At 46.9% G+C, this 17,192-nt stretch overlaps 1 protein-coding gene across 1 annotated transcript in view; it reads left to right on the forward strand.

Moving 5' to 3' along the window:
- Positions 1-17,033, forward strand: part of LOC119339690 — a 44,331-nt gene extending 27,298 nt beyond the window's left edge. Inside the window, exons 3-6 of the mRNA XM_037611660.1 lie at positions 12,449-12,632; positions 14,564-15,423; positions 16,766-16,840; positions 16,934-17,033. Coding sequence (XP_037467557.1) covers positions 12,449-12,632; positions 14,564-15,423; positions 16,766-16,840; positions 16,934-16,990 — 1,176 coding nt within the window. The 3' untranslated portion in view covers positions 16,991-17,033. The remainder of the gene's footprint in view (positions 1-12,448; positions 12,633-14,563; positions 15,424-16,765; positions 16,841-16,933) is intronic.
- The last annotated feature ends 159 nt before the right edge of the window (positions 17,034-17,192 follow it).

The raw sequence follows: 17,192 nt of genomic DNA on the forward strand, positions 1-17,192 counted from the left end.
AGAAGAAAGGGGGAAAAGGGGGAGAAAAGCAACCGTGAGTACTCATCCAAAGTACTCGCAAGCAAGGATCTACACTACATATGCAACATTATCAAAGGAAGGCCGTATATGTGGACTGGGTTGCAGAAATGCCAGAATAGAGAGAAGGCCTAGTCCTATCGAAGACTAGCATCTTCTGGAAACCACCATCTTGCAGCAAACAGGAGGGAGTAGAGTAGCATAAAGTAAAGTAGTAGTAGTGTTATCAACCTCAGCCAGAGATCCTTTCTCGACTCCCTGTGAGAAAGCAATCCCAGAGCCATACTATCCAATTGTCATCACAATCCAATTCTCATCACAAGTATCCAGTTCTAGTTGTATCGATCGGGATACAACTCCAAGTGTCCGTTACCGTAGGACAGGCTATCGATAGATGTTTTTTTCCATGCAGGGGTGCACCAACTTACCCACCACGCTCGATTAACTCCGGCCGGACACACTTTCCTGGGTCACGCCCGGCCTCGGCCAAACAATACGGCTCAACCCGACCTAGGCTTAATAGAGAGGTCAGCACGCCAGACTAAACCTATGCCCCCAGGGGTCATGGGCCATCTCCCCGGGAACTCCTGCACGTTGCGTGGGCGGCCGGTGAGCAGACCTAGCTACCTCCTTCAACAAGGCAGGTGCTTACGCAGTCCAACCCGGCGCGCGCCACTCAGTCGCTGACGTCTATTAAGCTTCGGCTGATGTATACGACGCAGAACACCCATACTATGCCCACGTGATGGTTAGTGCTATCAGGCCAGAGGCCCCTGGGATCAAATATCCAAATCGTAGTGGATTAGGAACGTGCGGTAACAAGCAAAGACTCACGAAAGATGTGACCCCATTGCCCGTCTCGAGGACTTGCGGCAAGGGCTAAGAATGCCCGGCCATGCCTCGTAATTATCTCTCGAGCACCATCCAGGTCAACCCGTCTCCACATCACTCGCAATTATGCTCGCACGGGTACCCCTCAGGGTCGACCCATCTTTAGTAACATGGTTAAGTGTAAAGTCATAGTAATCATAGTAACTGTGTGTCTAAACATCAAGGGGAAAACCCGAGGAATCACCCCCGGTGAATTCCACTCGACGTAATCATCAAGGTGAACATAAGAGGAATCACCCTCGAGGTTCACACTTGAGGGGTTGCGCGACAGAGCCATATCGGAAGTGGTTAAGGCGGAATCACCCTCGATGACCACGACCGAATAGCTACACTACAGGGTTAACATCATAAGTGTTGTAGAGGTCTCACCCTCGGCACTCGATAGTAACCCAGTAGTGTTGAGCAACTAAGGGGAAAGTGATGTGCGGTGCCGGGGCCTGGTCTTCGATCCCGTTGATCGGGTCTTCGATGATGAAGCAGGGGCAACAAGGACAAGGTGGGGGTCACTGATGGATCACTAACCAACCTATACTAAGCAGTTTAGGATAAGCAGGTAAGGTAGAACAACAGATACAAAAGCAGGCTATGCATCAGAATAGGAGCAATCAATAACAGTAGCAAAGTCTAATGCAAGCATAAGAGAATGGAATGGGCGATATCGGGATGATCAAAGGGGGGCTTGCCTGGTTTCTCTGGCAAGGAGGGGTCATCGTCGACGTAGTCGATCACAGGGGCAGCATCGGTATCGGGGTCTACGGGAGAGAAGAGGGGGAAGAAATAGTTAATATAAAGCAAACATAGCATCACAAAGCATAACGTGGCAACATGCTGTGCCGGGTGTGGCCTAACATATGGCTACACGATAAAGGTGAAAGGGGAATCCAACCGGGAAGGTATTCCCTGTTTCGGACCTATGTCAGACAAATGACCGGAGGGGGAATGTTCCATGTTCAGATAGTTAGAGGCATCTGACAGGTAAACGGACCGCGTATCCGGATTCGTTGGATTTTTCTAAGCAACTTTCATATAGAAAACATTTTCATCGAAGTTACAGTTTAATTTATATGATTTCTCAAAGATTAAACCATATTCTGGAATTATTTATGCTAACAGAAATGGAACATGATGTCAGCATGACATAGGTGTGACGTCAGTAGTCAACAGTCCGGTTGACCGGTCAAAACTGACATGGGGGATCCACCTGTCATAGACAGTGCGTTAAACAGGGTTTAAACTAATCTAAATTTAGTTAGTAAAACTACTGGGCCCACCTGTCAGTGTCTAATTAACTAATCTAATTAGTTTTAGTTATTAAAATATTTTAATTAGAGGATTAAGCGGTGGGACCCGCACATCAATGGCTGGGGCCTGCCCAGTTAGCACGGTTGACCAGGTCAACTGGTTAACAGGGGGCCAGGGGCCCCACTGGCAGTGACCCAGGGGGTGGCCCCAGGTGTGCCACGTCGGTGGTGGCCGGCGGCTTGACGCCGACGATGCCAAAACGCAGCGGAGGGCCTCGGGCCTCGTCGGATTTCGCCTACGGGCAACCGTTTCGCGTGCGCGAGGGCGCGTTCGAACGAGCGGAGCAGCGCGCGTCGAACTGCGGTGGTGGCCCGACCGGAAACGCACTAAAACAACGGCGACGCGCACTGCGGTGGTCGCCGGAGTTCGAGCAAACGCGCGGTCAGCGCTAGAGGCAACGGGGAAGGGACCTAGCGGCACGGGCGGACGTGGTGAGGTGGCCTGAGCACTCTCGAGTGCTCGGGCGAGCATGACGATGCCCATGGCGACGGCGGCGAGCTATGCGGCGGAGCTGAGCTCGGCCCTGGCGGACGCGGTGGCTACGGGAGCGCAAGAGGCCAGGGGAGCGAGGGAAGGGGAAGAGGGGCTCACTTTGCGGCACGCACGGTGGCCCTCGAAGGTTTAGTAGCAGCAGAGACGGCGCCGGAGACGAAGGAGATCGACGGCAGCCGGAGATGGGGACGAGGATGAACGGCGGCTGCGGTGCTTCCCGGTTCCAGTGGAGGGCGCCAGTCGAAGGAGCCGACCCTGGCGAAGCTCACCGACAGGGTCAGCGGGCGCGGGGCAGCTGGTGGCCGTGACAACGACGAAGGGCGGCGGCGACTGCGCTCGAAGGTGGACGGGGAACGAGGGGGAGGCGAGGAGGAATCTGGTGGGAGAGGGAGAGGCGGAGCGGCAAGTGGGGGTAGCTGGGGAGGAGGCCGAGGCGTCGAGGGGGGGGGGCACGAAGGCCTTATCCTCTCGTGGAGACGTCGACGACGAGGTGGTTTGGCGGCGACAGGCGCGCTCTGCCTCGCCCGGTCGGAGGAACAGGAGGGAGGCGCGCTTCGGGGAGCTGGGCCGGCCAGGCTGGGTGAGGTGGGTCGGCCTGCTGGGATGGGCCAAAGCCCAAGGGGAGGCCAGGGGCTCTCCCGCCCCTTCTTTCCTTTTCTTCTTCTTTTGTTTTTTTTCTTTTTCCAGCAGCTTTTGCCTTTTCCTTTTAGCCAATAATGACTTTGCAAAATTATGCCACTGGCCAAAACAATTTCAAAGAATTAAAGTGCACTGCCACAAAAAGGTTGGGAGGCTTTTGGACTAGTTGCCAATTTTATAAATTAAAAAGGGCATTTAATTTATTGCTTAGGTCACTGTTTTAAGTAGCTTAGGCCACTTAAACCTTTGCAAAAATGTTGGTTCACCACCAATATTAACAAATGACTATTTGCCACAAGATGAACATTTTAGATCTCCTGTCTGACAAATAAGAGTTTTTGACTTTAGATTGGATTTGAATTTGAATCAATGATTTGGATCAAGTGAAGATTAGCAATAGTAACAATGATGACAAGGCATCATTAGAAGGGGATTACTGTAGCATGATTCTCGGGGTGTTACAAATCTCCTCCACTACAAGAAATCTCGTCCCGAGATTTAAGAGGTGGAGTAAGGGGAAAGGCTCGGGAAGGAAGGAGCTCAACACAAGATAGGTACATGGGGACTATGTGAGTGAACATGGCATAGAGGCATCTCTCGAGTTGAAATTCAAGAAAGTCATCAAGAGCAAGGTGAGGTGCAATAAGAAGCTTCAACCTGGTAGACAATCGTTTGTTGCCTGAAACAAGGAGGGGTGAAAGGGGTTCAGAGCAATGGTAATAAGTATCGCGTCTGATACCGGAATAGATCGCCTCTCGGAAGGTGGCTCGGGATTTTCATATGAAGCCAAGTGTGAGAAATAACCTTAGAAACAAGGGTGTACAGGAGAGCCAGGTTTCGATCTTGTGGAACTGTGGGTTATGGGCCCACCATGTGGGTTAAAAGCAGGAAGGCGCTAACATCTAGTATGGTCATGATAGCAAGGCAGGTCAGAGGATAGCCTGTCAGTTATGTTGGCAACAAAGTTTGGTACCAAGGGCATGGGACGAAGAGAACCATTTTCCTGCTCGTAAGACGAGGCAGACCAATAGGCAAAGTTCTCGTCCATCGGTGGTTACCGGAATGTCATCAACAATAGTAACAGGGTCTTACTGACAGAGTTGTACACCGAGGTGCTTACTTAAGCAGGGATTTATCTCTGCTCAGACAAGTTAGATTACCAGAAAGGTTAAACAAAAATTGGAAAGGAAAATGTGATTATCAAATTAAAACAAACCAATGGCAAGGAAAATGTGTTTATACCTGGGTATAAGAGTATATCTTTCCCAAGGAAAGGCATAGCATGACATAAATGATAAGGCTCCAAGTATGAAACCAGTTAGACAAATGGGCAAGGAATTTATGAGGTTTACCCATACAACTATGTTTGGATAATTGATCATGAAGATTTAGCATTGCGCTTCCAATGTTCTTGTTGATGTTCGGAGTACCACAGACATGCTTCGGGATAGCATTGACATGGTCATCAGGGAAAGGTCAGACTTTGGATACACAAGGACCCATTGGAAACAACTTATAAAATAAGTCGTACAATTTTAGCAAGGAAAAGATGAGGATGGGGCCCACGGGCTCAGCAACAATTCACCAAAGGGGGCAAGGATGGTATTTCTCATCATGAATTCGGTTGATATCCTGGAGTTTGGAATGATGACGATGATCACGACACATATGTCGAGAGGTTTCATGAAGATGTAATCGATCGACGATGACATCAAGTCAAAGAAATGATGAAGCAAAAGGTTACTGGAACCACGGGTACGACACAAACTCGAAATCAAGCTTGTTGTTCAAGGTGAAATGATATGACGAGGAAGATCGACGTAAGTTAGCTCATTATCGAAAATTGTGCTCCGGGAAGGTCTAGGTAGCACAATTAAAATTTAGCACGACAATGATGTAGCCAATCAAGTAGGAATGATGTGACGTAGTATCACTTCAATTAAGAATTTCCAAGAGGTAGTGCAATGACACAATATCCTCGAGATAACATGAGGCAATACTTGAAGGTAGATCAAATTAGAGGTTGGACAAGTGAAATGACTTGCAGTAGACAAGTATTTTAACTTGTCCGAGAGATAGAATTAAAGAGAAACTATGGTCGGAACCATGGTTATGGATGATCAAACCACCGATACAAGATGGACTTATAACCCGGGGTAATTATTTTTACGAGCAGCTTCCATGATAAGTTCTACATCGGATCCATGGGCATGAACACAAAGGTTCAAGGTCGACTCCCACTTCTTCAATGCATAATCTTTCATTCACTCCTCATTTTCGAAGAATTTGTAGTGCGAAAGATTTATCTGGTGAAGCACCAAAAGAGTATGACTCACATCTCTTCCGAGTTCACACACATTTAGGAAAGGTATAGGTTCAACCCGTAGGGGTATCTTAGGAACATATACCGCTAACTTCTAGAGCATATAACATCAGCTCAATGTGTACGAGGGACTCCCACTTGTGACGCCCTCGATTCAATCGTACACTAATCATACACACAAATGTGTACGATCAAGATCAAGGACTCACGAGAAGATATCACAACACAACTCTAGACACAAATTAAAATAATATAAGCTTTATATTACAAGCCAAGGGCCTCGAGGGCTCGAATACATAAGCTCGAAAACACAAGAGTCAGCGGAAGCAACAATATCTGAGTACAGGCATGAGTTAGACAAGTTTGCCTTAAGAAGGCTAGCACAAAAGCAACAACGGTCGAAAAGGCAAGGCCTCCTGCCTGGGAGCCTCCTAACTACTCCTGGTCATCGGCAGTCTCCACGTAGTAGTAGGCATCGGCGGTGGCATCTGGCTCCTGGGCTCCGACATCTGGTTGCATCAACCGGAAAGAAGAAGAAAGGGGGAAAAGGGGGAGAAAAGCAACCGTAGTACTCATCCAAAGTACTCGCAAGCAAGGATCTACACTACATATGCAACATTATCAAAGGAAGGCTGGATATGTGGACTGGGCTACAGAAATGCAAGAATAGAGAGAAGGCCTAGTCCTATCGAAGACTAGCATCTTCTGGAAACCACCATCTTGCAGCAAACAGGAGGGAGTAGAGTAGCATAAAGTAAAGTAGTAGTAGTGTTATCAACCTCGGCCAAAGATCCTTTCTCGACTCCCTGCGAGAAAGCAATCCCAGAGCCATACTATCCAATTGTCATCACAATCCAATTCTCATCACAAGTATCCAGTTCTAGTTGTATCGATCGGGATACAACTCCAAGTGTCCGTTACCGTAGGACAGGCTATCGATAGATGTTTTCTTCCCTGCAGGGGTGCACCAACTTACCCACCACGCTCGATTAACTCCGGCCGGACACACTTTCCTGGGTCATGCCTGGCCTCGGCCAAACAATACGCCGCAACCCGACCTAGGCTTAATAGAGAGGTCAGCACGCCGGACTAAACCTATGCCCCCAGGGGTCATGGGCCATCTCCCCAGGAAATCCTGCACGTTGCGTGGGAGGCCGGTGAGCAGACCTAGCTACCTCCTTCAACAAGGCAGGTGCTTACGCAGTCCAACCCGACGCGCGCCGCTCAGTCGCTGACGTCTATTAAGCTTCGGCTGATGTATACGACGCAGAACGCCCATACTATGCCCACGTGATGGTTAGTGCTATCAGGCCAGAGGCCCCTTGGATCAAATATCCAAATCGTAGTGGATTAGGAATGCGTGGTAACAAGCAAATACTCACGAAAGATGTGACCCCATTGCCCCGTCTCGAGGAATTGCGGCAAGGGCTAAGAATGCCCGGCCACGCCTCGTAATTATCTCTCGGGCACCTTCCAGGTCAACCTGTCTCCACATCACTCGCAATTATGCTCGCGCGGGTACCCCTCAGGGTCGACCCGTCTTTAGTAACATGGTTCAGTGTAAAGTCATAGTAATCATAGTAACTGTGTGTCTAAACGTCAAGGGGAAAACCCGTGGAATCACCCCCAGTGAATTCCACTCGACGTAATCATCAAGGTGAATGTAAGAGGAATCACCCCTGAGGTTCACAATTGAGGGGTTGCACGACAGAGTCGTATCGGAAGTGGTTAAGGCGGAATCACCCTTGATGACCATGACCGAATAGCTACACTACAGGGTTAACATCAGAAGTGTTGTAGAGGTCTCACCCTCGGCACTCGATAGTAACCCAGCAGTGTCGAGCAACTAAGGGGAAAGTGATGTGCGGTGCCGGGGCCTGGTCTTCGATCCCGTTGATCGGGTCTTCGATGATGAAGCAGGGGCAACAAGGACAAGGTGGGGGTCAGTGATGGATCACTAACCAACCTATACTAAGCAGTTTAGGATAAGCAGGTAAGGTACAACAGCAGATACAAAAGCAGGCTATGCATGAGAATAGGAGCAATCAATAACAGTAGCAAAATCTAATGCAAGCATAAGAGAATGGAATGGGCGATATCGGGATGATCAAAGGGGGGGCTTGCCTGGTTGCTCTGGCAAGGAGGGGTCGTCGTCGACGTAGTCGATCACAGGGGCAACATCGGTCTCGGGGTCTACCGGAGAGAAGAGGGGGAAGAAACAGTAAATATAAAACAAACATAGCATCACAAAGCATAACGTGGCAATATGCTGTGCCGGGTGTGACCTAACGTATGGCTACACGATAAAGGTGAAAGGGGAATCCAACCGGGAAGGTATTCCCGGTTCCGGACCTATGTCAGACAAATGACCGAAGGGGGAATGTTCCATGTTTAGATAGTTAGAGGCATCTGATAGGTAAACGGACCGCGTATCCGGATTCGTTGCATTTTTCTGAGCAACTTTCATATAGAAAACATTTTCATCGGAGTTATAGTTTAATTTATATGATTTTTCAAAGATTAAACCATATTCTGGAATTATTTATATTAACAGAAATGGAATATGACGTCAGCATGACATAGGAGTGACGTCAGTAGTCAACAATCCGGTTGACTGGTCAAAACTGACATGGGGACCCACCTGTCATAGACAGTGGGTTAAACAAGGTTTAAACTAATCTAAATTTAGTTAGTAAAACTACTGGGCCCACCTGTCAGTGTCTAATTAACTAATCTAATTAGTTTTAGTTATTAAAATGTTTTAATTAGAGGATTAAGCGGTGGGACCCGCATGTCAATGGCTGGGGCCTGCCTAGTCAGCATGGTTGACCAGGTCAACTGGTCAACAGGGGGCCAGGGGCCCCACTGGCAGTGACCCAGGGGGTGGCCCCAGGTGTGCCACGTCGGCGGTGGCCAGCGGCTTGACGCCTGCGATGCCAAAACACGGTGGAGGGCCTCGGGCCTCGTCGAATTTCGCCTACGGGCAACCGTTTCGCGTGCACGAGGGCGCGTTCAAACTAGCGGAGCAGCGCGCGTCGAACTGCGGTGGTGGCCCGTCCGGAAACGCACTAAAACAACGGCGGCGCGCACCACGGTGGTCGCCAGAGTTCCAGCAAATGCGCAGTCGGCGCTAGAGGCTACGGGGAAGGGACCTAGCGGCACGGGCGGACGCGACGAGGTGGCCTAAGCACTCTCGAGTGCTCGGGCGAGCATGACGATGCCCATGGCGACGGCGGCGAGCTATGCGGCGGAGCTGAGCTCGGCCCTGGCGGACGCGGTGGCTACGGGAGTGCAAGATGCCAGGGGAGCGAGGGAAGGGGAAGAGGGGTTCACTTTACGGCACACACGGTGGCCCTCGAAGGTTTAGTAGCAGCAGAGACGGCGCCGGAGACGAAGGAGATCGATGGTAGCCGGAGATGGGGACAAGGACGAATGGCGGCTGCGGTGCTTCCCGGTTCCAGCGGAGGGCGCCAGTCGAAGGAGCCAACCCTGGCGAAGCTCACCGACAGGGTCAGCGGGCGCGGGGCCGTTGGTGGCCGTGACAACAACGAAGGGCAGCGGCGACTGCGCTCGGAGGTGGACGGGGAACAAGGGGGGAGGCGAGGAGGAACCTGGTGGGAGAGGGAGAGGCGGAGCGGCAAGTGGGGGTAGCTGGGGAGGAGGCCGAGGCGTCGAGGGGGGGGGGGGCGAAGGCATTATCCTCTCGCGGAGACGTCGACGGCGAGGTGGTTCGGCGGCGATGGGCGCGCTCTGCCTCGCCCGGTCGGAGGAACAGGAGGGAGGCGCGCTTCGGGGAGCTGGGCCGGCCAGGCTGGGTGAGGTGGGCCGGCCTGCTGGGATGGGCCAAAGCCCAAGGGGAGGCCAGTGGCTCTCCCACCCCTTCTTCTTTCCTTTTCTTCTTCTTTTTTTGTTTTTTTCTTTTTCCAGCAGCTTTTGCCTTTTCCTTTTAGCCAATAATGACTTTGCAAAATTATGCCACTGGCCAAAACAATTTCAAAGAATTAAAGTGCACTGCCACAAAAAGGTTGGGAGGCTTTTGGACTAGTTGCCAATTTTATAAATTAAAAAGGGCATTTAATTTATTGCTTAGGTCACTGTTTTAAGTAGCTTAGGCCACTTAAACCTTTGCAAAAATGTTGGTTCACCACCAATATTAACAAATGACTATTTTCCACAAGATGAACATTTTAGATCTCCTGTCTGACAAATAAGAGTTTTTGACTTTAGATTGGATTTGAATTTGAATCGATGATTTGGATCAAGTGAAGATTAGCAACAGTAACAATGATGACAAGGCATCATTAGAAGGGGATTACTGTAGCATGATTCCCGGGGTGTTACAGTATTTGTTCTACCTTTAGCTCCTCGTTGGGTTCGACACTCTTAATTATCGAAAGAGGCTACAACTATCCTGTATACTTGCGGGTCATCAGTGCTTCATAGCTACATCATCATCGCCACCGCCGATCTGCACAACAACTCGCACTACTAGGAAAAGGCATGCTAGTGGCGCACCAGTTTTGCCTTCTAATGGCGCACTACTGGTGCGCCACTAGCATCACACCATTAGAATTAAATTCTAATGGTGCACCACTGGTGCGCCATTAGTATCTGGTGTTCTAATGGCGCACCACGTAGTGCGCCATTAGAATTGCTCGCAGTGCGCCATTAGAATTCCTGCCAGGGTAATGGCGCACCACATAGAAGTGTGTCATTAGTAACAATTTTATTTCAATTTTTTTTAGATTTTTTTTAATTTTTTTTTTCAAATTTTTTCTTAATCTCAGGCCACTATGGCTTAATCTCGGGTCAATATGCTTAATCTCAGGTCAAATCGCACTCCGTGGTCAAACTTCCCAAAGGTCACCCATCCTCACACTACTCCAGCCCAAGCACGCTTAACTTCAGAGTTCTATCCAACCCCAGCAACAGCTCACTTCATAGGCACTTGTTGATATATCTAGCATATCAATCCTATTATACCTTGTTGATGTCTAGGACTTTGTTCATGTTCATGACTATCATGAAATTTGGAAAAATATTTCAAACTTCCCGATCATTTTACGTATCATTTTTTGAAAAAAAATAATAAAAAATTTCAAAACTAATTTTTTTCTGTTACTAGTGGTGCACCACATCCACGGTGCGCCACTAGTAAGTTTGAAATTTTTTGAATTTTTTTGCCTCTAGATCTTGAAAGCCCCATAACTTTTTTCTATTAGGTTTTTGGGGATTCTGAAAATGTTTAACGGGGTTTCCCCGCTTAAATTCGGATGTAACTTTTCGAGTAGATGATTTTTCATATAAAAAACTTTTTAATCCGAGTTCGTATGCAAAAGTTATGCCCATTTTACAAATTTCCAGAGAGATTTTGCAAATAAAGTCGAAATTCATATTTGTAAATTTTCCCAACAACTAGACCACATATCACATGGGGAACTTATTTTCTTTTAAACTAGTAATGGTGCACCACACCCATGGTGCGCCATTACTAGTTTTGAAAAAAAAAATTAAAAAAAATTGAATTTTTTTTGGAAAAAACTTAGTAATGGCGCACCAGTGGACAATGCGCCATTACTAGTTTTAACTAGTAATGGCGCACTGTCCACTGGTGCGCCATTACTAACAATTTTTTTTTCAAAACTACTAATGGCGCACGGTGGGTGTGGTGCGCCATTACTATGTCAACTAGTAATGGCGCACTATCCCACGGTGCGCCATTAGTAACAAATTTTTTTTTCTTTTTTTTTTCAAAACTTCTAATGGTGCACCACACATCACGTGCGCCATTGCTATATACTAATGGCGCACCACACATGTGGTGCGCCATTAGTGTCCATTCCATCTATAGCCGTTTTCCTAGTAGTGTCGGTAGTCTTCCAGCCAGGTATCTGGCTTTGATTCTCTGGTGAAGTTACTCACGCCTGCTACCAAGCTGAAGTTGGGAGGGATCTCAGCTGATCGGATGGCCATATTGAAACATTCAGGCCCAGAAATAAATGCTTTGTTCCCAGTCGGACGATCTCTGCCTTGCCCTTTTCTGTTCGCTCGGCCTCTGTCGACCAAACCTTGCACAAGGAGTAACCTTGCATCGAATCCCGGCTCTCTTGGGTCGACCGGGGCTCTCCGCTCGTCACCATACGGGTGCCTATCATCATACCTCCAGGGCGCGTATGACCCGCCCCTCGGAGGGGGTGTAAGCACTCGACGGTGGTCATCGCGGGAAAACTAACAATCAAACTGCCTGTGGTCCAGCTCGAGGAACTGGTCCTGGCAAGGACCATGCTCTTCATGATGCCGAGGAGACCTCGGACTATGTGCTGACTGAACTGTGTCTGTGACCACTGATCTACTATGAATTCTGTTACGCGACTGGGAGACATCAGAATTCTATTCTCCAACAGCTTTAAGCAATGCTCGAATCTACTCTAAACTTCTACCAGCTTCTGAACGTGATGGCTGAATTGACTCTGCTATGCGTGCTACTGCTGCAACATTTTGAATCGGAGTATGGTATACCTGAGTTTCAGTCGGAAACAACCGCCGCGCTCGTCGACTGGATTCAAGGACCCGCTGACGAGCACGCTCGTTGAGTGCCTTCTGCAGATTCTCCAAATGCGTACACTCAGCCAAAGTGGCCAAGCGTGCAGCCTCCAAGGCTCGAGCCTTGGAGTTCTCCCTAATGATGGGAGTCTGGAGCGCCTGAACATTGCAACGATGCAACTCTTCTCTCTGCTCCGTAGTGAGGGCATTGGGGATGTACTCATCATGCTCATGTGACAGGCCGGCGCCACGATCGCCGCCACTGTTGCAGCAAACTCCAGGTGGGCCGTGCTGGGAAGTGACCACGAGGACTTCTGCCGCTGGATCATTACTCTCGCACTCAGAGAGGGAATTCGAGTGACCAGTCGGCAGATCGAACAGACCATAAAGAGATTCGTCGAGCTCAATCGCCACGATTTGGAGGGTGGTCGATTGGCGAGCCACCGCCAAAGTTTTGGATTTCGTCTGAGAAAACCGAAATTCCAGCGATTATCGGCCATCTCGTTAGGGCCCGGTAATAGGGTGTACCGGCCCAAAAAATTCGGCCACTTTTAAACTCACAACCCATCCCATGGTCTACTACAGCCCACACAAACCCTAAAATTCCTAAAAGCACGAATTCATCTCCTCCTAACCCTAAAATTCACTTTTCCCGTCTCCATCCGACTGAGCGGCGGCTGTGGGCAACGAAAACCTAGCGAGTGAGGCGGGGGCGCGGTGCAGCGCCGCCTCCTCCCATCCAGCTCGTCTCCCTCCCTCCCAATCTCCTCCCTCATCTCCCTCCCTCCCAATCTCCTCACTCCCAGTCTCTTTCCCGTCCATGGACGGTGGTGGCAGCGCCATGGAGCACGGCCGCACAACTTCGATGTCGGGGCAGGTAGGTCGGGCGTTGAACGGCTCCACGGGAGCAGCAACATGCGGTGCATCCAGTCGGGCTTGGGTAGTGCCCTGGCGCCAGACGCACGCGCTGGTTTCCGGCAAGCTGGACATGGTACTGACGTACTGTAACTATGTTCCTCTAATCTTGTACATGCATGTATGCTGGCTCATATTGCAAGATTGTAGCTAGTTTTTCATTTGTGAAGATCTGTAGCTACGTTCAGCATGCACACTTGCTTGATACAGGAGCACAATTGTGCATGATAGCTCACCTTGCCATGATCTGTAGTTAGCTATACGTGCATGCTTATTTAGCAAGTGTTGATGATAGCACACGTAGGCACCTAGGAAGGATCTTTTACTAGCTTGTTCAGTAGCATTGTTTCTAATATCTTGTACTATCTCCCTTGATTTATTCATGCCGTCGTCAACCCTGCAACATTACTTGATGAAGAAAAAAATCCCAATAAAATTTCAACAACACTAACTGGTCCATAAATCCATAGTTTTTTTGTATTGTATCAAGGTTCTTTTTCTGTTATTCACTCTTTGTTCAAGTGCTGACATACATGAGGACGCAAACAATGTGTACAAACATTTATCTCTGCAAAACACAGCAAGCCCTTTTACCATCAGTGGTAAATTTACAAATGCTGATCCGGATTCTGAACATGCTAGATAATGCCATCTTCCACACATGATAATATGTTCTCAACTTTGGTTGCATGCCATTGTTAAAATAGATTGCCATTTTTTGCAAATAAAGTTGATCTTTATCGCATGCTTGCTCTCATGCTTGAATTTATAGGTGATGGAAGTGCACCCTATGTTAGTAGGGTGAGCATCGATGAAGCCAGAAGGAGGGAAAATGTCAACCCCGACAATGAAGATAACATTCTGATGGGGAATGGTTCAGCTCCAAGAGACACAGCTTGGAAAGGTCAGTACCATGATCTGCATTTTCTTAATTTGCTTAACTTTTTGTATGGATATTGTGATACTTTTAGAGAGGAAACATTTAAATAAAAAATGTATTAATTATGTTTAAAGTTAAAATGGTTCTAATTCTGTTTGTTAGCTTTTACCTGATTTTGTTATGCATTAAAAGTAAAAAATGTGGCAATTCCCTTTTTTCTGCCTTACTATCTTTTTACTTGATGTTATTATGCATTTAAAGTTGGAATGTTGTTTATTCTGTTGTAATAATCATGCTAATCCTTGTTACTGTCCTGGTTCATTCTTTTTATTCCTTGCTCAATTTTTAGTCATAGTATGATGCATTTAGAGTTGAAATGTTGTTTATTCTATTGTAAACATTATGCTAATTCTTGTTACTGTCCTGGTTCATTCTTTTTTATTCCTTACCCAGTTTTTATTTTGTATTATGATGCATTTAGAGTTGAAATGTTCTTTAGTGTGTTGTAGCTATATATCATGATGCATTGCTAACATGGTGCTTGAAATTTTGATATGTAGGGCTTGTAAGCAATGACATCTATTATGTTTGGAACCATGGCCCGAAGTTTGGTGGGGGATTTGATTGTCGGTACTGCCCCCTAATCACTAGAGGAGGAGGTGCAACCCGCTTTAGGGAGCACCTTGGAGGTATACCAGGTGATGTGAGGGAGTGCCCTAATGTTCCAAGAAATATTCATGCTGCAATGAGGGAATCCCGGGATGACTCAATGCGGAAGAAGAGGGAAAAGAAAAATCGTAGATTTCGTTTGGAAAGGGATATCATGGAAGGGTTGTACCACGGAGAAGGGGTGATAAATATTGAAGATGATGAGGAAGAGATCCAGGCCGCACTTCGGGAGACACTAAGAGACAAGAATGTCTCTCGCGCAGTTGAGAGGAGGCGTGGGAGTGGCAGTGGTGTTTGTGTGTCTCTTGGGAAACAAAGTATCACATCATACTTTGACAAGGAATTGTCGAGCAACAAAGTATCAATGCAGCCAAAGATAAACACTGCTTTGAATGTTGAGTCAAAAGATGTACTTGGCCAAGCTTGGGCAAAGTTTTTTCATGCTAATGACATTGCTGGTCTGAAAGCAAATTTTTCCTATTTTCGTGCGGCTGTCAAGATAACTCAAAACCTTGGCCCAGCTCCCGTTCCAACTGCCAAGGAGATTGATGGGATATATTTGGACAAGAATTATGAAGAAGCTGAGCAGTGGCTGAAGATGTTTAAGCAAGACTGGAGGAACTATGGTGTAACTGTGATGTGTGACTCATGGACATGGCCTACTGGTATGAGTCTCATCAATTCCATGGTGTATTGCAATGCATGGATGTTCTTTCATAAATCCATTGATGCTTCTGGTCAAACTCAGACTGCAGGTTAGTTTTCCAATGATTGAAACTATGTTTACGCATGCTCATTCATTGTTAATTCTGACTAGCCATGCCTTGTTAGTTTTCTACGTGATGTTATGATGCATTTATTGTGCATTTAGAGTTGAAAATCTGTTATGTTTGTTTATTCATGGTTGAAACTATGTTATTTCTGTTTATTCATTGTTAAATCTGTATATTATGCTTTATCCTATTTTACTTGATATCACGGTGCATTTAGAGTTGGAAATCTCCTATGTTTGTTTATTCATGGTTAAATGTGGCTATTATGCCTTTTCTATTTATTACATGATATTATGATGCATTTAGAGTAAAAAATGTCATTTCTGTTTATTCATGCTTATTTCTGTTATTACTCGCTTCATTTTTGTTTCAAACAAAAATTTACTTGCAATTAATTGGCAGAGTTTATCTATAGAGAGATCAGAAAGGTTGTTGTGGAAGAGATAGGTTCTGAGAATGTTGTTCAAATCGTAACCGATAATGGGTCAAATTACAAGAAAGCATGCAAAACTCTGGTAGAACAACCAGAGTTTAGTCATATTGTTTGGCAGCCATGTGCTGCCCACACTGTTAACCTCATGCTTAAGGATGTTGCTAAGTTTCGTGAGATTGACGTGATAGTTAAAAGTGCTAAGCAGATCTGTAGATTTTTCTACAATCACAATAACCTACATGATAGCATGAAAAAGAACATTGGTGGTGAACTCATAAAACCGAATGCGACCCGGTTTGGAACGGTGTTCATGTTCTTGGAGAGTTTCCATTGTAAGAAAGATGAGTTTAGGAAATGGATGGTGTCCGATGATTGGAAGGGAAGTACTTGGAACGGTGCTGCTGATTATGTCTTTGCTGAAGAGCTGCTATCTAGTAATATGTGGTGGGCAGCTTTAGAGTGGGTTCTTGCTGTGCTAGAGCCACTCTATAAAGCCCTTATATATGCTGATACACAAAAGAGATGCACCCTATCTGGATTCAAGAAGAGTATGATGACAACCATACAAAAGTTGGAAAGTCATCTTGGTGGTGGATCACAAATGTTTCATAGAGTCATGAGCAAGGTGTCCAAGAGGATCGATGCTATGCAAGAAGGCACACTATTGGTTGCAGGTAGTTACAAAACTAACTAAATTTGTATTATGACGCTCTCTTTTTATGGTTTTAACTTCTTTTGTTCTTCCTTCTCCTATGCAGCTGCTGTCCTTGATCCTTACACACATTATCAGATCAACATGAGCAAGATTATGGACTATGCTCTTGCACTAACAGATGCCATTGAGAAGATCGCAGACCCTGAGACCGCTGTTTTGGCCATTGATGAAGTCAACACTTACAGGGAATGTCGTGGGAGGTTTGGCTCAAGGTTGGCACGTTCATTTGCAGAGAAAATGTCACCAAGTAAGTTCCAATACCTCACTTGTAATATTCTCTATTACCCCAGTTTTGCAACTCAGTTCATTTCACTATGTGAATTTTGTTTTAACTTGGCAGCTGAGTGGTGGTTCCAATTTGGAGGGGAAGTTCCTAATCTGCAGAAGTGTGCCTTGAGGATTGTATCACAATGCGTTTCGTGAAGTGGTTGTGAGAGGAATTGGAGCACTTTTGCTTTGGTCCACACGAAGCAAAGAAACCGTCTTCTATATGGCAAGCTGCACAAGCTTGTATCTATGCGCTACAACTTGAAGGTATGAAATATGTTTTGCCCATATGCCATTATTCACCCATATGCCATGATTCCCCTGCATACTGT

This window comes from Triticum dicoccoides, chromosome 7B, assembly GCF_002162155.2.
Source record: "Triticum dicoccoides isolate Atlit2015 ecotype Zavitan chromosome 7B, WEW_v2.0, whole genome shotgun sequence".
NCBI lineage: Eukaryota > Viridiplantae > Streptophyta > Magnoliopsida > Poales > Poaceae > Triticum > Triticum dicoccoides.